Raw genomic sequence first — 25,468 nt, 5'->3', positions numbered from 1 at the left:
GTATGTGCACATGCATATATGTGAAAGTCCAAGCCACATATCTTCAGAGAATTACCGTGGATCTAAAAATAAAGAGAGTCACATGGACCAAGGCCATGTTTTTAAGGAATTCCTTATAATCGGTGAAACATCGATCCTATGATTTTTAATCTCATGATTGCCACACATATATATGAAATAAAGAGTGCAGTGTCATACATTAATTCATGTTCTTAGATGTATTCCTATGATCTGCATTTTCTAAGATGGATTTTGGTATGGTGGTCTTCCTCAACCAAATTTCTGATTCCTCTTGGGACTTGTGTTTTCACTCTGATGGGGAGAGGAGAAAACTGAATTTGATTTGGTGTGTTGGGGACCATAACTTTCCTTATGCATTAACTTGTAGGGTTCTCATTATCCCCTATAGGTTAACCTAGTGGGTATCCACCCATTAAGCTCATATCGGTTATCAACTTTTAGAAATATATGAGGTGCTAGTAATTACATCACTTATAATGTAACCACTGAAATAAATAGTTGATATCATTGTATCAAATATATGATGCTCACCTTAATTAGAAATTATAAATTTCTAACAATCTCTCACTTGGACTTCATATCTTCCTCATACAATTATACCACATGTTCTTTAGGCGTGCATCCGTATGCTATTTACATTTAGACTTCTCCTTCATACAATCTGGTCCATCTCATATATCAACTATGGAACCACCGTGACTTTCATCACATGCAAGCGTGACTCAACCACGATGATCATCATATTAATATACTCAATGACATAGATCAAATATGGATGAGTGACATGGAAATTTCATACAATGTGATCTCAAATATGTCTATTTTCAACTGGTTCTTCTTTATTCTTTAGTGAGATCAATCCAAAGTCTTTAATTGCAACACAATAGTTATAATGCACAATTTTTAAAATGGAACAATAAACCATCAACTTTATTATGCATAAAAAACTGTATATAACATCCAAAGTAAATCATAAAACATAACTCTCACTGAACTAAGGTACCCTAAGGAACAACGTCCATATGAGCAACATGCTCATGAAAGACTTTAGGTACCAAACCCTTAGTTAATGGATCAGCTAGCATAAAATTTGTTCATATATTTTCTATGGAAATTTGTCCATTTTGAACACTTTCTTTAACAACCAGAAACTTTATGTCAATGAATTTTGATTTTGTAGAACTCCTATTGTTGTTGAAGTAAAAACCGTGGACTTGTTGTCACTGTAAATTCTCGATAGTCTTTCAATACCATCGACCACATGTAAGTCAGTGACAAAATTCCACAACCATATGTCATGGTCTAATGTTTCAAAACAAGCCATGAACTTCGCAGCCATGGTTGAATGAGCTATAAGTATCTGTTTTACAGATTTTCAAGAGATAACACTTTCGGCCAATATAAACACATATCTAGAGGTGGAGTGTCTGTTGTCTAGACATCCAACAAAATTGGAGTCAGAATACCCAATGATCTCTAAATCACCTTTTAAAACAACTATCTCAACTAATTTTTTCAAAATCACCTTTTAAAAAAAACAGTACTAAAATCATTTATAAAACACTTTTAAAAATCAATTTTTTTTAAAAGTGATTTTTTGAATTTTTGTGGAAAAATATATTTTTTCAATATTCTACAAGCATGTGAAGTTTAAGGTTCTAATTATAAAGTTTTTAACAAATACTTATACAGTGTGATAACTATGTACTGTGAGTGTAAAGATTTATATATACATAATCACTACAACATCCACCATTCATTTGGATTAATTTTTTTTACGAGTCAATGATGATTAAATATAAATGGTGGATGATACAGTGATAGTGTATAAAACTCATGCATTCTCAGTGCATATATTTGTTCTTATACTTATATATGTTATGTACTTAAGTATAAAATTTTAATATTAACTACATACACATGTCATGTAATTGATATCAATTTAATAAAATATTAAAAGTCAGAGTGAGAATCATAGATAAATTTGCTTGAATTTAGTTTTTTTAAATATTAAATAAAATTCCAAAACAAACAAAATCATTTTCAATTTTGGTTTTTTGGATGGATTGGATATTCGTCCAAATGGTATATCCATGGATGTTCATTGAATTTAATAGATAGATTTGAATATATCCATTATCAATATTATCTATTGGAATATATTTATTTAAATCTATTAACTCTAATGGATTGATATGAAAGGATTTAATTTGGATGAATTGTAGATTGTGGATAATTGTGTCTCCTCTAATCGTAGATTAAATGACTTATTTAGTAATAAATGATTCTGCTCACTGAAATTTTTTAATACCGAGTTTTTTGTTATGAAAAAAAAAATTGTCCTCTTAAATCCAAGTATAAATGGAGATAGTAAAAATATCAAGCCTATCCATATTAATTAAGATAGTAGATTTATTAATCTACCAAAAGGAACCACAATAAATGATAATTGATAATGGTATTTATAAAAGTGCCTATTAGATTCTATATTACATAATTACATAATATAAATATTTCTATAACTTCATAAGTATTTCCGTTTAAAAATGTTATAATTTTGTTAATAAATATTAGTCAACATGTACAGATCAATTATTCTTTCAATTATAAAATTCTAAATTTAAATAACTTTATAATTATTCATTCAACTATCATTTTTAATTATTCATTCAATTATGATTTTTAATTACTTCTAAAATGACAATTCAAATAATATACTTAAATATATACTATCAGTGTAAGAGATTTCCACATCGTAATTATATCATCTGCAATCTAATTCAGAACATACTCATCCAACTTAATAACATTGCTCAAGGAGAGACACAAACTTCTATAAAATCAATGGCCGATTATCTTGGGGGTAGGTGGGGGCAATTGCCCCCTAGATTTTGTCCCCAGTTACATTTTTTATTTTATTTTTTTCAAATATATATTTTTTTTTTACCTTTTGTAATTTGTATGATGCTTTAATAATTATAAATAATAGATCAAGTTTTCTTATATGTATAAATGTTGATTGCTTATACTATTATTACTTCATTTGAGTTCATAATAATTTTACACTTATGAAATATATTATAAAGATCACATATTTTTTGACAAAATGATTAAATGAATTTTTATAAATCATTTAATATTGATAACATATATTACCCTACGGATTTAAATGAGTAAAAGAAAATTAACTTGAGATGTCAATATTAATATTTTATTGTTGATGTTATTAATCATTCATGTTTAAAAAATTATCAATCATATATGAACTTAGTAACTTTGATAATATTAGGAAAATAATACATATTATTTAATTTGTTTGATTTATTTATCCATCTCATATTAACTATTATGGTTTAACTACTACAAAAAGATCATTTTAAGCAATGAAGACACCCAAATAAAATTACATAGTAAGATAGAAGGTAAATTCATATAGATAACATAATAATTTATATTGGAAAGGAAATAACTGAATATTTAACCATTAATTCAATCATGGACGAGCTTAAGTTTTTAAAAGAACGAAGAGCGACACTTTAAATGAATGTTACATTTTTTTAATCTTTTTATTCAATTAATCTAACTTGTAAAATATAATTAAATATTATTGTCCATCCTAAATTTTACATCAAGATATGCCACTGTATAAAATATACATATAGATTACTTCTACTATGAAACAAACGAATTTAATTTGCAAATTAAAAGGTTATTTCCACATGTATTGCACATGCTAAAATATATATATCTATATATATTTATATTATATATAAAGTCAAAACTACAAATCTATATACTATATATAAAGTCAAAACTACAAATAACTATCATAACATAACTTTTCACATTCTAAATTTACCATTTTGTAATTCTTCTATTAATAATCATCATAAACTTCTATACTATTAATAAAGGGAAAACACAAAATAACCACCCATCATGGTGTAATGTGTGTTTTCCTATTTTGCCCTCAATATCTTTTTATTTCTACAAAAAAACCATACAATATTATTTTCTTATTTTATCCTTATTATCTTCTTATTTTAAAAGTGTATTTAAAAAATTGAATATTAGACCAATTGAATAAATTCAACCGTAAATTTAGCAAAAAATTATATTTGAATTTATAAAATACAAACTATACATTACAAACGATAGGAAAGCGGGTTGAGAGGCACGACAGTGCATGTGAACACGCTAGTATATATAAAACCAAAACTACAAATGACTACTATGGCATAATTTTTCACATTCCAAAATTACCGTTTTGTAATTCTTCCATTAATAACCATAATAAAATTCCAAATATTAATTTTATTCCTTTTCACAATACATACATAATTATTTTTCCATACATTTTCTTATTTTTATCATTTCTTCTTCAATTCTATATTAAATAAATTATTCTTCCAAATATATAACATTTCTTATATTAAATTATTATTTTTAACAAATGTAACATAAAAATAATACGTATAAAAAAATATAGGTCGATAGGCACCGAGTACTAATTGATATGCTAGTTAGTATAAAGATAAAAGATTCCTTTCTTTTTCCTCACATTTTTTTATGCTATGCATAATAAGGGTAGCTAGCATTTCTTACGGGTTCAGATAAAATTGATAGATATTTAACTCTTAGTGTTCTTTCTGATATTATAGCTTTTTTTTCCTTTAACTTTAAATGAAAGTTATATATTATACTTGAAATCTTAATTCTAAAATAATACCTTTGCAAAAGAAAAGAATAAAAATGACAAGCTGCTCAATATTATTTAAACTTATTAGAATTGTGATGACACATTATTATTATTACAGAAAAAACTGTATGAACTAACAGTGTATAATTAAGTTTTATACACCGTCACTATATTATCTATCATTCATATTTAATTATCATTAATTCTTCAAAAAAATAATCTAATTAAATGATAAATGATATAATAAATGTGTATAAATCTTTACGCTAAAAGTGCATAATATTACAGTTTTATTATTATGATGAGATGAAAACCTTAAGGGCTTGATGGTGGATTACCACAATAATAATGACAATAACATACATCATAGAAACAATAACCTTTACCATCAGGATGCAATCTTTTACAAAATACATCACATTCTATCTTAAATTGATTGCAAAGTCCCAAAGAAACTGAACATTGTGGCCATCGATCTGCTGATGCTGTAAATAGATAAAGAAGAAATAATCAAAGAAGGTAAATATTTTTATCATGATATACAAAGTCTTAAAAATCACTATAATAAAAAATAACTGTTAGGTTTATTCAAGTGTGAAGTCTCACATCGAATATGTAAGGAAGAGTGAAAGAATAAGATACTTACCTACAGCAACTAGTGCTAAGATGACAAGCAAAAGACAATGGTTAAACACAAGTCTAGCCATTTGAATGATCCAATAATTTGAAATACAGGAAAATGAAAACAAAATATTATATGTTTCTGAATTTTTTGATATCTTAAAGAATGAATGGTTCACTTATATATATAATAAGCCAATAATATATAGGAGACACCAACATGTGTTGGTTCAAGTGATATATGTTTAATTTCCCTTAAGCAATGTCTTGGGTTCGAATATTGTGAATGAAAAAATACATACTGGAAGAGTTAACCCCACATATCTGTAGATGTTCTCGGCTCAGACAGGAGTGCCTGTAGGATACATGTGGAAAAAAAAATATTAGACATCTATCAACTCATTTGATGGATATGGTAAGAATGACAAGTTAGGACAGTTTTCCATTTTCAATATAAAGTTTGTTTTATAGTCATTCAATCATTCGTAACTTTTATTTTAGAGTCAATGATAGTTAACATATAAATGTTGTATAATATATTAATAATATAAAAACTCTTAATTTTTTAGTGGACATATATTAAACTTATTGTATCACTTTACTCATTGTTCAAATTCCTTACCCTTTACATAATTTGCATTTTTCATTTTATAACAAAATGAAAGGCTTCCAATGTTAATATTCATGAATTTGTTAGCATATTAATTCTTTTGATTGATATGAATAGCAGTATTGGTACAATCATTCATTTAACAACACAAATAAAAATAACCTATCATTTATACTTATATATAATGTATTAAATCATTATTATATTATTATTTGATTATTATAAATACATAATATATAACAATAAATTCAGGTCTTACAATTATACATGAATTATTAAGATTAAAAATTAGTTATTGATGATATGAATCTTAAAAAAGTTATTTGCTTTTATCTTTTAATTTGGATCATTCATCTAATAAGTATTTAGAATATAAAATGTCTTTTTAGTTACTTATACTCATATCAAGTGGAATAGTAATCAAGGAATTAGAAGAATGAATACAACATCTCAAAATATTCAAGAATGGAATTAACAAAATAGATAACATGCCTTATCAACATATATAATATATAACTATATAAATCCAACAACAAAACTAGGAATAAAACATTGGTGCAATTCGAAGTTACCATTTTTAGATGTGGAAATGACACTAGATATATCCAAGTAGTATCCCTTCATCTTAACATATGTTGATACTACAAATATAATATATAAAAATATATAAATCCAAATGAAAAGACTATGAATGAAACATGGGTGCAATTGGAAGTTACAATTTTTAGATGTGAGAATGAAACATTCTTAAGCTATTCTATGAGAAAAAGAAAGCATTGAAATATGATAATATATTTTCCTTAGTAAAGTTTTATACCCGAAAATATTTTTTACAATTACAACTTGAAACAAAACACCTGTATATTATTCCTAATCTCTATTCCCAAGAATATTTTGTTATAAAGTGAAAAGCATCTCCCCATAAAATAAGGTTAATGATAAAATGTTGTGATATTGAGCCAATAATATAAATATTTTTACATTGTTAATACACAAATATTAAACTCATTATATTTTATATGTCCTTCACTTTAATTTACCCATTATCCAAATTCCTCATACTTGCCATGATTTGCATTTTTCCATTTTGGAAAAAAAATGAAAGGATTCCAATGTTAATATTAATGAATTTGTTAGCATATTAATTCTTTTGATTGACTGAATAGTAGTATTGTACAAACATTCTTTCAACACACAAATAAAAAAATAACTTATCCTTTATACTTATATATAATGCATTATATCATTATTATATTATTGTTTGATTATTATATATGCATAATATATAATAACAAATTTGGGTCGCACAATTGTACATGAATTATTAATATTAAAAGTTATTTATTATTCACATCATATCTTAAAAATTTATTTGCTTTTATCTTTTACTTTGGATCATTCAATTAAGAGGCATTGCTTCATATTAATTTTTCTTATGTATCACAATTTTATATATATATTATAACTACGGCCTTCTTTCTTTATCGTTGGGATGTGGTTCACCAAATTCACTTCTTTTTTTGTTGCAATTTTAAGATAGACGATGGCTCAAAATAAGCTAAATCAATTGGTACACATAATGTTTATTTTGTCAATAAATAAATAAAAATAATTCATTTTATACAATGTTTATGTCATGGTATAGATTTATAATTTTGGTAATCTCATTCTCAAGAATAATATTGTCAGGATTGTCATTCTCGATTTTAAATAAATATATGTTTAGTTGACATTATATTTTTTTGGGAATTTTTGTTGAAATTCTTGATAATAACTTAAAATCATGTTTGTTTATATTCAAGTATTATTCCTTCCTAGTAACATAGGTTGATATTACATATATAATATATAAATTCAAATAAAAAGAAAACTAATGAATGAAACATGGGTGAAATAGGAAGTTACAATTTTTAGATGTGGGAATATTGAAACATTCCAAAGCTATTACATCAAAATAAGAAATCATTGAAACATGAGAATATATTTTCTAGGAAAATATTATATCTCAAAATATTTTTTAACAACTTAAACAAACACATCTATATACCAACGGACGTTGGTTCAAGTAGTACATGCTTGATTCCCCTTAAGCAAGAACCCGGGTTCGAGTCTTGTGGATGGAAAAAATGCCCGTTGGGAGAGTTGGCCCCACTTACCTGTGGATGTGCCCGGCTCGGACAGGATTGCCTCCAGTGCGAGGATACATGTGGGAAACCAAAAAAAACAAACACATCTATATATTATTCCTAATCACTATTTGGAAGAGTATTTTGTTATAAACTAAAACAGATTCCCCCATAAAATAAACTCAATGATAATTAATATATGAATGTTATATAATACACCAACAATATAAAAACTCCTACATCATTTATATGCATATTAAACTCATTGTATTTTATATTTCCATCACTTTACTCATTATTCAACGCTTGCCATCATTTGCATTTTTTCATTTTGGAAAAAAATGAAAAGATTCCAATGTTAATATTAATGAATTTAATAGCATATTAATTCTTTTGATTGATATGAATAATAGGATTGGTACAGTCATTCTATCAACAACACAAATAAAAAATAACTCATCTTTATAGTTACATATAATTTATTATATCAATTGTTATATTATTGTTTGATTATTATATATGCATAATATAATATATTTGGGTCATGCAATTATACATTAATTGCTAAAATTAAAAATTAGTTAAAATTAGTCATTAGTCATTAGTTACATGATATCTTAAAAAACTTATTTGTTTTTATCTTTTACATTGGATCATAAAAGTCATTGGTTCATATTATTTTTTCTCATTTATCACAATATTACATATGAGGAAAGATTCGTTTACACCCAAGTTAAGTTATACTAAATACACTCAATTTTAGTCATTCATCGTCAATGTCTGAATCAGAGTCATCATCGTTTATCTCTTCATTGGGTTGTGATGTTGAAGCTTTGAGAGATATTCCCTTCTTTTGTGATCGTACTCCTCATTCATTGTCAATTGACCGAGCTCCATCTCATGCTCCTGAAGCTTTCCAAAGAGAGTTGCCAAAGGGATGGAGTCTATATCCTTGGACTCAATGATTGCTGCCATTTTAGGTTGTCATCTCTTGTCAAGACAACGTAAGACTTTATTAGTGAGCTCTCCTCTGGTAAAGATCTTATATAGAGCGATAAGATGGTTAATAATGTGAGTGAATCGCTTTTGCATATCGCCGATTGATTCACTCGGTAGCATACGAAATAATTCGTATTCATGTGTTAGCGCGTTTAGCCGGGAACGTTTGACCTCGCTAGTGCCTTCGTGAGTCACTTGTAAAGTGTCCCACATTTCCTTTGCACTTTGACATTGAGAGATCCGAAAGAACTCATCATAGGATAGGACCGAGGTGATGATGTTTTTGGCGCGAAGGTTGAACTGGACCTTTTTGCGCTCCTCATCGGTCCATAAGCTTTTTGGTTTTTCTTTCGGTTCGCCATCCACTAAGTGAAGTGGTACGAAAGGACCATTGATCACGGATTTCCAAATATCCGAATCAATAGCCTCGATGAAAATTTTCATCCAGACTTTCTAGTAGGCGTAACCCTCGCCACTGAATACGGGAGGGCGGTTAGTGGATGCGCCATCACCGCCAAAAGGGTTGATGGAACCCATTTCAATTCCCTTAGGATCACGAGGATGCGGTTGAGCTAGCACGTCGTACTAGCTCTGATACCACTTGTTAGGTATCAGTGGCCTAGGAACACCTAGAAGGGGGTTGAATAGGCTTGGCGGTTTAAAATTTACCGTTTTTAATCAAAAACCCAGTTGCTGGAAAAATAGCCCAGTTAATCGATTAACAGAACGGTTTAATCGATTATCCTGATGAACATAATAGATTCGGCTAAGCAGGCAATTTGCACAACAATTAAGATACACTTGAACAGATATATTTCAGATATTTTTGCGCACAAGTATTGACTATATAGCAGTAAACAAATATCCAATTTCTTAAGAACAGATTCAATGTATCATGGCAAGAAATCAGTTAAAGAATAATGAAAGAAAGAACAGTGCAAAAAGGATTTTTATCCTGGTTCGTCTGCGGTCCACTGCAAACTACATCCAGGCCTCCCCTTCTGGATCAGGGAGATTTTCTTTTTTCACATTATTGAATTAAGAATACAATTACCAATTCAATTTACAAGCACAAGGGATGCTCCATTCTTGATATCTAGGATATCTAAAACCTGGTTTGACTCTACCCTTTCGCCTCTTGAGAAAACCTTTCTCGTGAATTAGCCTCAGCCAAGAATCTTATCCTCAAATCAAGACCTCCCTGCCTTGGCGAAGAACTTCAATCTCTATGGTGATCTTACACCACGAGACAGATCCAGACTATACAAAAACACGTTAAGATCAAGGTACACTAAGCACAAAATGCTTAAAATATTACAATATAAAGACTCTAAGCTTAACCCTTATTCTAATGAGTTAAGTCATCAATGAAACAGTGAGTTAATCAATTATCATAATACAAATGGTTTCTTTCTAGCAAAATCTAATGCATGATCATGTGAGCAATATTAAAATGAATATGAAATTATGCAGAAAATAGAAAGCATGTTAATACATAAACATCATAATCTCTCTTCTCACATATGCAACTTTCTTGCAGAAAAACAGTAAAACACGTTATGCAAATGCTCTCTAAAACAGCCCTAAACAAATAGAGTGAATGCTAATGAGTTCTGAGCGAGCCTCATATTTATAGCATGAAGAATAAGTGGTTTAAGCCTTGTAAAAACAGTTAAGCAGTTACAACAGCAGAAATAAATTTCAGTTATAACATAAAACAGACTCGTTAATCGATTAAGACTATCATTTAATCGATTAACGGACTTACAGAATGACATACAAATCAGTTAAAACAGAAAACACATATTCAAGAGAAAATCAGTTATGTTAATCGATTAAGATACCACATTAATCGATTAACTGGAGCAATTATGCATATGTTTCAAAAGACAAACTTCTCATATGCTATGTACAATATATATACATGCTCTACAAATTATATTATGCCTAATATGCACATATGACATGTATGATATATGCATGAACATACAATTAACTAGATGATGTATCTTATGGATATGATAGTTCAATTAGGATGGCTTAAGAGACTAGCATCTAGGTTCACCTTACATATGCTCACTTACTACGGCACACATCTCAGACTACTTAGATTATAGACTCAATTTATATCCTAGTCTAAATATGACCAAATGAGCATAAGACATGTTGATTGTTGAACCATCTTTAAGCTTTATTACAACCTTGTCTTCATCAAAACATAGGCTAAGATAAGCTAGTGCTATTCTTGACACTTTACACTTTCAATAACAAAAAAGTTAATATTGTAGAATTTAACCATAAGAAATATGGTTACAAGTAGATCAACGTGCCATAGTTCAACTTAATCCAAGCCATAAACGCATGTAAAGAAGATGATGGAAAAACAATAACAATTGGCATAACAAATATGTTTGGAGTTGTATTGGCATAACAAATATGTTAAAAAATTATATTTTAATATCAAATTATACATATTTTTTTAAATAAATTAAATATGTTGAAATTTAAAAAAAAAAATTTAGTTTATGTGAGCCGACCTACCACAACCTGCAACCCGCTTAAGGCGGGTTTGAGCTACAATTGAATATGCATAAATTATATTCAGGCTTTTTAGCACAGCCCGGTTTAGCTCGAACACGATGTGAGCTAATCCGAACCCGTTCGGATAGCCCATTTTGACACCTCTAAATACAACTTTAACTAGTATCATCTCTTCTTTCATGTTTAAAGCCATATCACACTATATATCTAATGTCAAATATTTGCTATTAATTCAATTTTCATAAATAATGTATCTATAAAAATTAAAATATTTTGGGATTTATTGTAAGGCTACTACCTGTGTCATGTCTTCATTATGCTTCAAGTGAAAATGTGGTATAAGATAAGTGGGGTGTACATCTATTATATCACAATGAGTATTACTCTACATATTATGATATTATGATTGATTGACAAAACTATATTTAAGTTAAAATTTAATTATAAAATATTTTTCTAACTAATCATAATTTATGGTACATGGAGTGACACAAATCACAAAACATAACATGTACTCCCATAGTTAATGCTAAACGTTTGCTATTATTTTCATTTAAAAAAAACAATTATTCATATAAATAAAATCTTAAATATTTTTTATATGATTTGATAGTACGGTTGCAAAAACAAACATCTTCTATTAATTTCATTTTTAAAAACAAATTATGTATTTTTTTTTTACATCGACATAGATAGATGAATATTAAATTGGGAAGCTTTTCATTTTTTTCCTCCAAAAATGAAAAAAATGCAAATTATGGTAAGGGCTAGGAAATGAAAACTCACGTGTTCTTATTCTTCTTCGCAGAACACATTACAGCAGCGCACAAACTCGCTCTGGTGGAGCCGCCACAGTGAATCATTTCTCTGAGTTTGAAGAAATAACATTGCTGTGTTCCTTCTTCAACATGCTTCTAGGTTTCACTTTTTTCCACCTTTTTCTATATTATTCTTACTTACATGCTTCTTTCATCAATTCATTGAAGAATTTGTTAATCTCTTTGTTTTTTTTTTAATTCTGTATATTGATCCACCAAACCCATTAATCTAATTTATTTGTAGAGTCTTGCTTAGTGCCCATTTGTTTATGCTTAAAAAAAAAGTGATTTTAGCAAAAGTGATTTTAGTGAAAGTGATATTGCTTCTCAGGAAAGCTAAATCTCAGATCTTTTTTACCCAAAAAAATGTACAAGCATCAAAAGTGATTTTTTTTAAATCAAAATAATCACTTTTTTGTGAAAAAGCTTATAGACACGGACCCTTAATGAAAAAGTAGGAAGGCATTGAATACATTGCATAAGGTTGTGTTGCTAGAGATTATTTGACTGGTTTTTCTTGAGATATCAAATTTCATCTAGAGTTTTACTATACACAGTTTTTTCAGTGGCAATTTCTGTTTGCATGACATATTTCTCCTTATATTTTAAGTACATCCCTGGAAGAGTTTATTAGTCTCTACTTTGTTCCTTGTAAATTCTCGGTATTTCGACATTTATGTTATAGCTGGTGTACATATTTTGTTTAAATGTGTCTGAATGTATGTATCTGTCTAAGATGTTCAAGTTATTATTGTTGTCATTGAATTCTCCATGTGCTTCTGTCTAACCCGACATACTTTTTGTGACCTTAAGATTTTGAAGCTTTCGAAAGGGATGTGGAACTGTGATGGTAAAAGTGATTGCGAATTATGTTATGATAGCCAAAATCCGAAATGCCTCAGTTGCTCTCCATGGAATTAGAAATTTAGAATGATAGCCACTCTTCAATCACTAAGCTTCCCTGCAAATCTAATTAGCTTGCACTCTTCGAAGAGGAACACCAACAAAAGGAAACACGGGATATAGAGACAGTGACAATTGCAAGAAGGGAACAACTACTTAATCCTTTCTATAACCTAAACCATTCTCACTTCTCAACCACCATCAATGTTATATCCTAATGAAAATAAAACTCCAAGTACCTGAACAAGTCCTCGAAGACTTTGAGGCCTCTGTTGAGAAGGGCATCGAAATTGGCCCAAAAATTTATGTTTATTTGTTAGAAAAGTCGTTTTGAAGCAGTTGATAAAGGTATCCAAGTTCAGGCGCATTATTCATGGATGGGTAATCTAGCGAGGAGTTGAGTGGAACTTATCCATTTTTAATTCCATGATCATAATGTACTCCAATCAAGGCAATTTGGATAAGGCATGTTGGATATTCAAACTAATACCAGAGAGCGATGTTATTTCATGGAATTCTATAATATTTAATTTGCTCTGCACTCACCTGAAGCCCCTTCTCACTTTGATCGAATGGAGGAAACTGGTGCAGAACCTGATAAAATACGACTTTTTTTAATACAATAAGGATTCTTTGATGTGCATAACATCAGCTCATAACTTGCTTAACAACATTCCAACTTGGCATTGTCTTCATCTCCAATATCAACAAGGGGAAAATACATTTCTTTTTCACAGAATCTATTGCTTGTCTGGTATTTGAGCGTCTTCATATAATTACTATGCTTAAGAGTGGTTCTCATTCTAAACTTCTAATTTCTGAGAGCAATTCAGGCATTTGGCTATCATATTCATAACATAATTGAGAAGTACTTCCTTTCTTACCATGTTCCTTCCGATGCCTCGATAATTTATTTATCTAGTATTGTAGCTTCATCTAATTTTGTTATATTATTTTCATTAAACACTCCTTTTTCTGACTACAATTTCAGATTGGGTTAGTTGGGCTCGATTTTGTGCGTTCAGATTTTTCATTGACTAAATGTTGTGTCCTATATTTGCTTTCTCCATTTCTTGCTGGAATAGCATTATGCATTAGAAGTGCCTTCTCTGGACTCTGCACTAGAATGTGGTTCATACTTAGCCTTCAATTCTAATAGTACTTCCCAGTGATCATAGGCCATGGTATATAATTTTGAAATATCATTTTTTGTCTATGAAAGAGCTTCTTAGTCTAAAACTTTCGTTGTTTATAAATCTTGGTTTCTCAACGTTTACGGACTGTTGTGCACTATTTTTAAATGTATATATCTATCTAGCATTTCCACACTATTGTAGGTGGAAATTAATTCTGCATGTACTTATGTCTAACCCTGCATGCATTTTTTGCTGACCATGCAAGATATGGTCTTTCTTTTGGTACAGGTTCAAGCACCGGAAGTTACTTGCAACTTAGAGCTGCAAATATCCACAAAGGGCCAGTTTTGGGTAATCTGATTCTTTCTTAACTGGCTATATACTATATTGTATTCTTCCGGTAGCATTTATGGGAGTATGTAAGTTTACGGCAAACCAAACTAGCATATGCAGGCTTAATTTTATGTCTTTGCTTACGGTGAATATGTAAGGGGACTAGATCATAAATGTTAAATGAGCCACTTTTAAAATGTTTTAACATATGATTTATGTAGGTTTGAGAGGAGAGAAGCTACACTTTTCTAATGCGAGATTCTGCTTACAGTATAAAGTTTCCTGCAAACTTACCGAGTTGAGAAACGATTCATGCTCACCAAAAGAGCTTGAAAAGAATCAACCTTTGGTTAAGATGTGTGGCATTACATCAGCTAAAGATGCTGCTATGGCAGCTGAAGCTGGTGCAAATTTTATTGGAATGATCATGTGGCCAAACTCCAAACGTTCGGTTTCACTTTCTGTTGCAAAGGAGATATCAAAAGTTGCTAGGGACTACGGAGCAGAGCCTGTGGGGGTATTTGTGGATGATGACACAGAAACAATATTAAGAGCTTCTCATGCATCGAACCTTGAATTTGTTCAGGTATACATCTACCCTCTCCCGACTTCAGTACGTGCCTTGTGCATTGAGACACCCTTTTTATATTTTTTGCATGATGTTTCTATTTTGCAACAAGTAAATGTGTGATTCATAACATTTGACCAATGCAGCTTCATGGAGATAGTTCTCGGTTAGCTTTTCCATATTTAATTCAGGAAAACCGTGTAATATATGTTCTTCATGCAAATGGGGATGGGAGCCTTGTAAATGCAATTTCTGATGAAGAGTGTTCTCTGGTTGATTGGGTTCTGGTAGATAGTGCAAAGGGTGGCAGGTAAATACATGATGGTTGAACATGATCCACATGCAAATAACTTGCAAACACATATTATATGCCGACTCGATATATTAATCGATTAATTTATTTGAAACCGAGACATCCATCTGAAACCTACAACTATCAATAGATTAATATCTCTGGTCACCACATAATAATCAGTGTTCACAAGTTATTTGCATGGCAATCACCGGTGTAAAACGGTGTTCGAATAATATGATTTTTTTTTTCTGCATCGTATAATCTTAGAACGCAAGAAATCTTAGAACGCAAGAAACGTCTTTGCAGTGGCAAAGCATTCGATTGGGCCAAGTTTAAACTACCAAAAATTAGAAGCAAATATGGTTGGCTCTTAGCAGGAGGGGTCACTCCGGAGAATGTTTCTGAGGCTCTATCATCTCTCAAACCTGAAGGGGTGGATGTCAGTAGCGGTATATGCGCATCCGACGGTATCCGGAAGGATCAATCAAGAATAGCTTCCTTCATGGATGCAGTTCATTCTGTTCAGTATTGATTCACCCTTAAAATATTGTGAACTTCAGCATAGGTATTATCTGCATGATATATCTTTACAATTTTATTTATCAAATCCAATTTAATACCAGAAGTTTTTTCCATGGTAGAAGCTAGTTTTTTTTATATATTATCTTTTTTTATTATTATGAAAAGGATGGTGTTTTGTCTTGGCAAATTTTGTACTAGGAAATGATACATTTAATGAAATAAGAGATAATCCATTTAATTTTTCAATATGAAATTTTTGTTTTTTTCATTTTTTTGGGTACACCAAGTGTGTCTTGGCTTGTTGTTGAAGAGTAATTCCTAAGACTAGTATATTTTCTAATGTTTTTTTATTTATATTTTATAATTATTAATCATCTACCTTAAGAAAGAAAGAGCATCATCAAACTGAAACCAACAACTTGCATTTGAAAACAAAATGCTGATGAAATGAGTTATGGCTCATCCTATGATTTGACTTGCTCCACAATCATTCACATATACCCGAAAAAATGTATACACTGACTTTATTTACATTGTTATTGCATCATCCATATTTAATTATTATTTATTTTTAAATATAAGTAATATAAATAAATGTTCAATGATGTATTGATTGTATATAAATCTATTAACAATGCATAAATATTATACTCGTAATTTCCCGGATTTGGCTCCTATTTCCCATATTCCTTGCTATTTTATACTTGTCTTAGATAAGATTAGGTGATCATTTTCAATATATTTATGTAGTAGTAGTTAAACCTTTCACTTTTAAAATAGGCCATGTTTGTGGTTGTCACACACCTACTATGATGTAGTTTTTCTCTTTAAGTTTAACATCTTTTGTAGCTTTTATTCCATACTTGCCTTGGAATAAAAGCCTTCTCTTTCCTTATAAGTTATAACTAACACAATGTAAGTGAAGCTAGTAAGTGCATAACAATAAGCAAGAAGATTAAGATGGTGTAGTGAAAAGCAAAGTTTTAAACATAAAAACCATCATATGATTGTGAAGAATCTCAAAACATTAATGTTGTGAATTACTCTTAAAAAATATACCAGAATCGACTACATAATTCGCGATATAATTATGGAGACTCTCAATCTAAATGTATGGTTATGGTTATCGACTTAGATTTAAAATCTTGTTCAAAACACTTTTAAAAATCACATTGGATTCCTTTACTTTTGCTTTTACTTTCCTCCAACCAAAAGATACTAATAATTTGATATTTAATTTAAAAAAAAGCATTACCAATTAATTAACTTAATAAAAGTATTTGACATTTGATTTAAAAAAACATTACCAATTAGTTAGACTTGATAAAAGTAACTAATGATATCAAATTTGTATGGTTGTACCAAACCATATAGATGAACTATCCACAATCATGATTGGTGGGTTTATGCATTATAGGACCTAACTAATAGAAGTAAAACTAATAATAATCTCATTTTCCACCACAATGTAGGTAAACAACTTTTTGTAATCATTCACCAAAAGTGGAAATTGGAGGCAAAATCAGAAAAAATAATATTGAATTATTTTATTGGTCAAATCTAATAGCAATGTAATAGTGTAAACAACATTTTTATGGTTATAAGAGTAATTTTATTTTGTAAAAACTCGAATATTTAATAAAAAAAAGTTTTATTTATCTTTGATATTGCTATAAACATAGTTATGACTTATGAGACTAATCTTTATATCAAAAAGTAATGGTTAGTGAAACTCTTCCAAACCCATGACTTCATTATTAAAACTTTTAATCTTATATAAAATTAGACATTACTATGGACACTACTTTTGAGTTACTTAACAATTGAGTTGGGTTGGATTATCTGTTCTTATAAGATTTTCTAAAAATTGTAACATCTCATTCTAAATTTTTTTGACCTAAATATCTATTTAGAAAGATGAAGAAAAACACTTTCTTGAATGCATCTGCATGACACACAGACAACAAATCTTAACACGTTCATGTAAATTGTTATGTGTTGTTAAGCTATAAGAATCGCATGTATCAATCGTGTCTCATTCTCTATCCCAAACCTATCACATTTTGTCATATGAATAAAAGAAAAATTCTACAAAAAAATAAAAAGTCATATTTTAATTGGCTTGTGACATGAAAAAAGTCATCATTCGAGACATGTGATCGTAGTCCGTTGTTAAGTTGTTTAATCTAATATCAATTATCAATAACTTATTTGAGATCAATACACAAATAATTTTTGGATGGATAGTGTAAAATATTTAATAGCATTAATGTATCATTTATAACTTTTATACAAGAGAATAAAATATATTCTTATATTATGAAATAATCTATCTTGACAAGTGTTTTATTTCAATTCTCTCTAAAAAAAATTCATTTTAAAATGTTATAAAAAAGAAAATGTGCTAATGAAGTAAAATCAACGTGCAACCTTATTCTCTGATTACACATCACTTCTAGAATAATATATTAGTATTTTAAAGTTATTTATCTTATAACATAATATTTTAATAAAAATGTAACTGTAGTTCTTTAATTTTTTAATATGTGTGAATTTGACCATTTAGTCATTACAATGTTTAATTTTTATTGAATCAGGAGGTGATTCAACTGAAAATTATTGTTATTTTCATAAATGAATACATATTGGACTTTATTTAAATAATCAAAATTTAAAGATAAATATATATAATTTTTTAAGTAATAATTAACTAAATTAACTTTTAATCATAATCTTTTCTGTATATTAATTGACTTGGATGTATTATTTTTACCATTATTATATGAGACCTTTATCACTTCAGTCAGAAGCTATTGGATTGTATCAAACTCATGACAAAGATTCATTCTAGAAATAAAAAACTTATATTTTACACCAGAAATTGAATATTTTATATAGTCTTTCTCTTTCTTTCCTCCTTATATTTCCTTTTTCATCATTTTCATAAATTTTCCATCTTCATCATCATAATCACAAAATTACTCTCCAAATTTTAATGAATAATCAAAATTCTATTCTAAAGGAACTATAATCTGATAAAAATATAACATTGTTATAACATGATGATAAACTTGGTAAATATTAAAAAAAAATAAAATACCAAATAAGTATTTTTTTTATTGAAGGAACAAATTATTTTAACACAAAAACAAAAACAATAAAAGATCACAATGATGAAGCATTGCCTTTCAATCTGAAACTGAAAGACAACAACACTTTATCTACCAAAGAGCTTTGAACTCAACCATACTATGAACCCTTTCAACTCACTCAGACAAGGACCAACCTTCAAGCCTTTGAGATCACTCTTTCATGTTCATCTCTTTCTCTCTCACTTATATTATCTCTAAAAAGAGAAAAATGTGTTGAAAGTGGTTACAAATGGATCATATTCTAACCCAGTTTTCTCTTCAAAGACAACACCATTTCACCAAACCCTAACCCGGATTAAAATAGAGATTCGTTGTGTCAGATTCTATCAAATATGTTGTCTGCGATTCTGTCATATAAGTTGTCTCGTGTCAATGACAGTAAACCAAAAATATCAATAATAATAAAATTTTAATATTTTTAATTGACATATCATATTTTCATTGTCATGAAAAAGATAAGAGAGTAAATATCTGATAACCCTAATTAGATGATACTAAATTATATATTCTTATGGTAACCTCTCTTTCTTTCTTTATCTCAATGTGGTTCTACATTTCTTTATATTACTATCTCTTTCTCTCCATTCTTTGCTCATCTTCACACAAAGACATTCTTTTATTCAATCTTTCTCTCTTCCTTGCAATTTTTCCAACTCAGAAAAATGAAGCTATGGAAGAATAACAACCTTTCAATTTGTGTTGTTGTCTTGTTCATGTTCCTATTTGGGGTGTTCATGTACAATGAGAATTTTAAGTCAATTACTAATTTCCCATTCTCATGGCCTAAAGCTCAACAAGTACAAGAAGAAGAATCAAATACAAACACTGTCACTACTACTGTTACAGTTCAAAGGGGTACCAAGAACAATGACACTATCACTCTTACAATTTTGAATACTTCAGAAACTCAAGATGAGAAAATCCAAGAAGATCAAGATTCTGAAGAAACCCAAGATGAAAATATTGGTTTGGAAGAAGTGGAAGAAGAAAAAGTTGAGTTTCTACCACCAAAAGAGTGTGACTTGTTCAAAGGAGAATGGGTTTTTGATAATGTAACACATCCTTTGTATAAAGAAGAACAATGTGAATTCCTCACAGAACAAGTAACATGCATGAAAAATGGAAGACCTGATTCTATGTATCAGAATTGGAGATGGCAACCTAGAGATTGCTCTTTGCCAAAGTAAGCACTTAAATTTTGTTTATACTCTTGGAGCCCGTATTCTTATTTTATGATATTGATTATTTAATTTAAGAAGATGTTTGTTTACCCCTGACTTAAATTATACTAGTTGTATTCAATTTTATTCATTGATTTTCGTAAATCCAATGGAGTAAATGAGTAAATGTTAAAAGTCATCTAAGATTTCTCTTTTTCTCTATCATCACTTATTTCATTCACTCCTTTGGTCCGTTGGATTTAAGAAAATCAATAGATGAAATTGAATATATCTAGTATAACTTAACTTGAGTGTAAACTAATATCTCCCAATTTAATTTTTAATATATTTAATTTCGAGTAATTATATAACATTTTTGTATGAAGTATATACGATATTATAACTTTTTTGATAAAAAATACATGAAAATGAATGATAATATTATTAAAAAATGTTATTACTTTTTTAGACTTAAATAATAGTTAATTATAAAGGTAAAATAAGCAAGTTGAGATTACATCGTTATAATATGTTTTGACTTTACAGATCAATATAGGTAATGATATTATTGATCGGAATTTGTGTAGGTTCAAAGGAAGAGTTTTGCTTGAGAAGCTTAGAGGGAAGAGGCTTATGTTTGTTGGAGATTCATTGAATAGGAATCAGTGGGAATCAATGGTGTGTTTGGTTCAGTCTGTTATTCCTCATCAACACAGAAAGAGTATGAATAAGAATGGTTCTCTTTCTATCTTCACAATTCAGGTTTCTATTTTTCCCTTTAATTTATGTATACTTCATATTTTTGCATGGTGCCAAATAAATATGGGGTCTTTAATTTATGGAAATTTCTAACCGTGTATTATATGGGAAACCTTATAGTATTTATGTGATAATACTATTCCCAGAGTAAGGATAATAATTAATTAACAAGGTCCTCTATAGCCTATAATAAATGTTTATGTCTAGTGAATCGAATTTTGACAAATAATATAAAAATATTAGTTTATAATAAAAAATGATTTTTCATTTTAATTAAGTGATATTGCTTAATTGGAAGACAAAGATAGATGATCCATTAGTAGTAAATGAAAATATATATTAAAAAGATCGATTGAAAGGTAGTACGAAAAGAAAACTATCCTCCACTTTTTCTTAACTCTTTTATTTAAGCCGTTCAACAACAATTATTAATTACATATAAAAACAAACAATTATTAACATCAAATTTTTTAACATATATCTTTCTCAATACATAAAATATGTAGACCATTTAATATTTCCAGTGATATAAAAGACCTCAAATAGTTTTTCCACAATTTCAACTTCAAAAAAACTTCTTTCAAATGATGCTACAGTAGTTTTTTATTTAATTATTTTCATTTTTTAGTTTTTACCATTTATTTTTTAAAATGACCTAAATAAAAAGAAACAAACTCAATAGAACAAAATTTAAGGTTTAACAAGACTCAATCAAAGGTGTTATTATTTATTTTAAAACATAAACACAGGTGAAATGAAAACAAACAGAAATTTTTATCTTAGTTTGTTTGGCAATATTTGGATGGAAAGAAAGAGGAAGAGGGTTCATAGTCATGAAACATATTTGCGAGATGACTTTGAAATCTTTTTTTTTCTTTCTTTCTCTTTTTAAACTTAATTTGCATATAGGAGTGAGCAGAACCTAACCCGACCCATCCTTCCAGTATGCCCGATCATGATCAAGTCCGAATAAGGTTGGGTCTCACCGAGTCTAGGTTTGGGTTCAAAAATTAGACACAGACAATATTTAGAGTCGAGTAGAGACTAAACATGACTCAGCTCGACCCAACCCATGATCACTCACTCATCATATTTGCATGTGTCTCTATTCAATTATGTACAGAGACACATATTTGGTCAAAAGTATAATTGATTCTCTAATTTTTTATCATATATACATGATTAACAATATATATACATATATCATTTTATATGTCAAATTACATAATCATAATAATAACTAGTATTGAATAGACTTTATTTAAAATGAGTATACATTATATTTAATCGAGTATAGGGTCGAGTTCGGGTTTAAAGGCTGATCCAGTCTATATTTAAGATTGAGTTAGTTTCGGGTCTAAGATCGGGTCTGAGTCCAAATTAAAGATGACCTGCCCAACATTTAGGATTGAGTAAGGGACAGGCCTTAACCCGTCACAACCCGACTCACGCTCACCCCTACTTGCAGACAACCCTAATAATCTTTAACATCTAACCTTTGTTGAAATTTATATGTAAAATTAAATGGAACAATTTAGGAACAACTTTTAGTTTTATAAGACTATCAATCTACCTTATAAACGAAAAGTTGTAATATATGAAAGACCATTTTTTTATAAACATGACATTGAATCATGTTCATCTTCATTAGTTATAGCCAGCAATGAGAATCATGTTATGTTATGAATCTTTGGTGGGCCACTGAATTAATTTTGATGACCAATTCAGCCTATTTTTTTGTCAACACTTACTTGTTTATTTGGCTTTTGTCTACAACCTTTGCCTTTGGAATATTATGCTGAGCATGTTGTCTCCATGATGGTCCTATTAATCATATACTTATACAACAACAACCAAGTCCTAATCATATTGAATTAGGTTAGTTAGGTCGAAAGAAGTATTTATTATACATCAGTTGATTATTTAATTATAATTAGATTTATTTTCTTTTCTACACACCAATTTTTTAATTTGATTTTTTTGTACTTACCAATTTATAATGAATTATATATATCTACTCTCTCAAACTTTATTATGTTAAGGGTTTATTTGCGAGTTGAGTTTTAAAGGGGAAGTTAGGAAAGGAAATTGAAGATTTGTGAGTCATGGAATATACCAGTGAGATGACTTAAAGTGTTTTTTTTTCCTTTTTCCCCCTCTAAAGCTCAACTCGTAAACAGACCCTAAGTAAAAGCATCATACATTGATTCATCTTTGATGTACCAATATTTTTCTATCTTATAAAGAAATGTGTGTGCAGGATTACAATGCTACGGTAGAGTTCTATTGGGCACCATTCCTTGTAGAGTCAAATTCAGATGATCCAAAAATGCACAGCATATTAAACCGTATTATAATGCCTGAATCAATTGAAAAGCATGGTGTTAATTGGAAAAATGTGGATTATCTTATATTTAACACATACATATGGTGGATGAACACTGCTACAATGAAAGTGTTGTAAGCACGATATTACTCTAGCCCAATAATTTATCTTATTAATTATTCTCTACCAAATTAATTAATTCATGAAACTAATTTGTGTTTGTCACATTTTTGTGGGGTTGAAATGAAAAAGACGAGGGTCGTTTGATGAAGGATCAATGGAGTATGATGAAGTCCCTAGGCCAATAGCATATGGGAGAGTCCTTAAGACTTGGTCAAAATGGGTGGAAGATAACATTGATTCAACAACAACCAAAGTTTTCTTCAATAGCATGTCTCCTCTTCATATCAAGTAAATACTCAAATCTTAATTTTTGCATTTTTTATTAAAGTAAATAAAGTATCTTCTAATATAAAGATATATGTTATCTTCTCCCATCAATAAATCATGACATGTTTCATCATTTTCTATAAAAATATTTTTAAACTAAACAAAATAATACACATGTCATACTTTTACTAGTTGTAGAAAATAAGTTATCTTCTGATATAAGGAGATATATTATTCCATTTTTAATAATGATTTTGGGTCAACAAAACAATCATTGCTTTTGTAGATGCATGCCCAATGAGTGTCTAATTTTTAGTTGTTTTTCATGACCTTTATTGGACTATTTTATGTTGCTGCCCCCCCTTGGTGTTGTGCATGGCCACTTTAATTAGGGTCTCTAGTATTGAGTTATTAAATTTGCATTGTTGACTTTTATTTTTGAGAAAAAAATTATGAATATGAATTTTATATACTATGACTATCATCTACCATTTATGTTTAATCATCATTGAATTTTCAAAAAATATTACAAATGAATGGTGGATAATGTATTGAGTATATACAAATCTTTACACTATCGGTACATAGATGTTGCATTTCTTTTTCATTTGTTATGCATAATTTGTTTGCTTCTAAAAGCTTAACTACTAATATATCCTAATTGTTGGCAGAGGTCTTGGTTTTATGAGGAGTGGTATATAGAATACTATGCATAATGAAATGAAATGAAAAAAGTAAAATGATATGAAATCATGAATATTCAAGTAAGAATGTGCAAAGTTTAATTACAAAGTTTAATACTAATCTAATATAACTAATATAATATTAACATTTATAATTTCCCATATATGACTATATAGGAGTGAAAGTTGGAACAACCCTGATGGTATAAAATGTGCTAAAGAAACTACTCCAATTCTCAACATGTCTTCTCTACTACAAGTTGGCACAGATCACAGGCTTTTCATCATTGCTAATAATGTAACACAATCCATGAAGGTGCATGTGAATTTTCTCAATATCACAACCTTATCTGAGTTAAGAAAAGATGCACATACCTCTATTTATACCATACGACAAGGCAAATTGTTAACATCAGAACAAAAAGCTGATCCAGCTACATATGCTGATTGTATTCATTGGTGTCTACCTGGTTTACCTGATACATGGAATGAGTTCCTTTATACACTTATCATTTCTCAATCTTGACATACAATGTATAAGTGTATATATATGTTCACATTTCATGAACCCATATATCCTTTTTTTTCTTACTTTTTTTTCTCTCTCAATTTTTTCTTTACATAATTGTTAATAGTGCTCTTTTTACTTCTAAAAAATTTCTTCTTTTCCTTCAATGGCTCAACTTTTATTTTGTCTTGTTTAAGTTCTTGTAATTTTTCTTGGGATATTTTCTTTTAGCTATCAATTCTTGTAGATTTAAGCCTAGGTTTTGATTTCCCAATTTTATTTTCTCCACTTGTATATA

General features: G+C 29.1%; 2 protein-coding genes across 3 annotated transcripts; both read left to right on the top strand.

The window, feature by feature from the left end:
- On the top strand, window positions 12,392–16,324 carry LOC109328706 (N-(5'-phosphoribosyl)anthranilate isomerase 1, chloroplastic-like). The gene is made up of 5 exons (XM_019562290.1): window positions 12,392–12,535; window positions 14,763–14,825; window positions 15,029–15,393; window positions 15,522–15,685; window positions 15,977–16,324. Exons 1-5 carry the CDS (start codon window positions 12,526–12,528, stop codon window positions 16,200–16,202), a joined length of 828 nt encoding a protein of 275 aa, XP_019417835.1. The 5' UTR covers window positions 12,392–12,525; the 3' UTR covers window positions 16,203–16,324.
- Window positions 19,887–25,249, top strand: LOC109327470 (protein ESKIMO 1-like). Of its 2 annotated transcripts, none has more exons than XM_019560629.1 (5): window positions 19,887–20,527; window positions 21,092–21,266; window positions 23,524–23,723; window positions 23,842–24,000; window positions 24,840–25,249. In XM_019560629.1, exons 1-5 carry the CDS (start codon window positions 20,007–20,009, stop codon window positions 25,186–25,188), a joined length of 1,404 nt encoding a protein of 467 aa, XP_019416174.1. In that variant the 5' UTR covers window positions 19,887–20,006; the 3' UTR covers window positions 25,189–25,249. The 2 variants fall into 2 exon arrangements, with proteins under 2 accessions (XP_019416174.1, XP_019416173.1); XM_019560628.1 differs by having other exon boundaries at window positions 23,839–24,000.

This window comes from Lupinus angustifolius, chromosome LG15 (genome assembly GCF_001865875.1).
Source record: "Lupinus angustifolius cultivar Tanjil chromosome LG15, LupAngTanjil_v1.0, whole genome shotgun sequence".
Classification (NCBI taxonomy): Eukaryota; Viridiplantae; Streptophyta; class Magnoliopsida; order Fabales; family Fabaceae; genus Lupinus; species Lupinus angustifolius.
The sequence above is the reverse complement of the archived record's forward strand: the minus strand, read 5'-3'. Positions and strand labels throughout refer to the sequence as shown.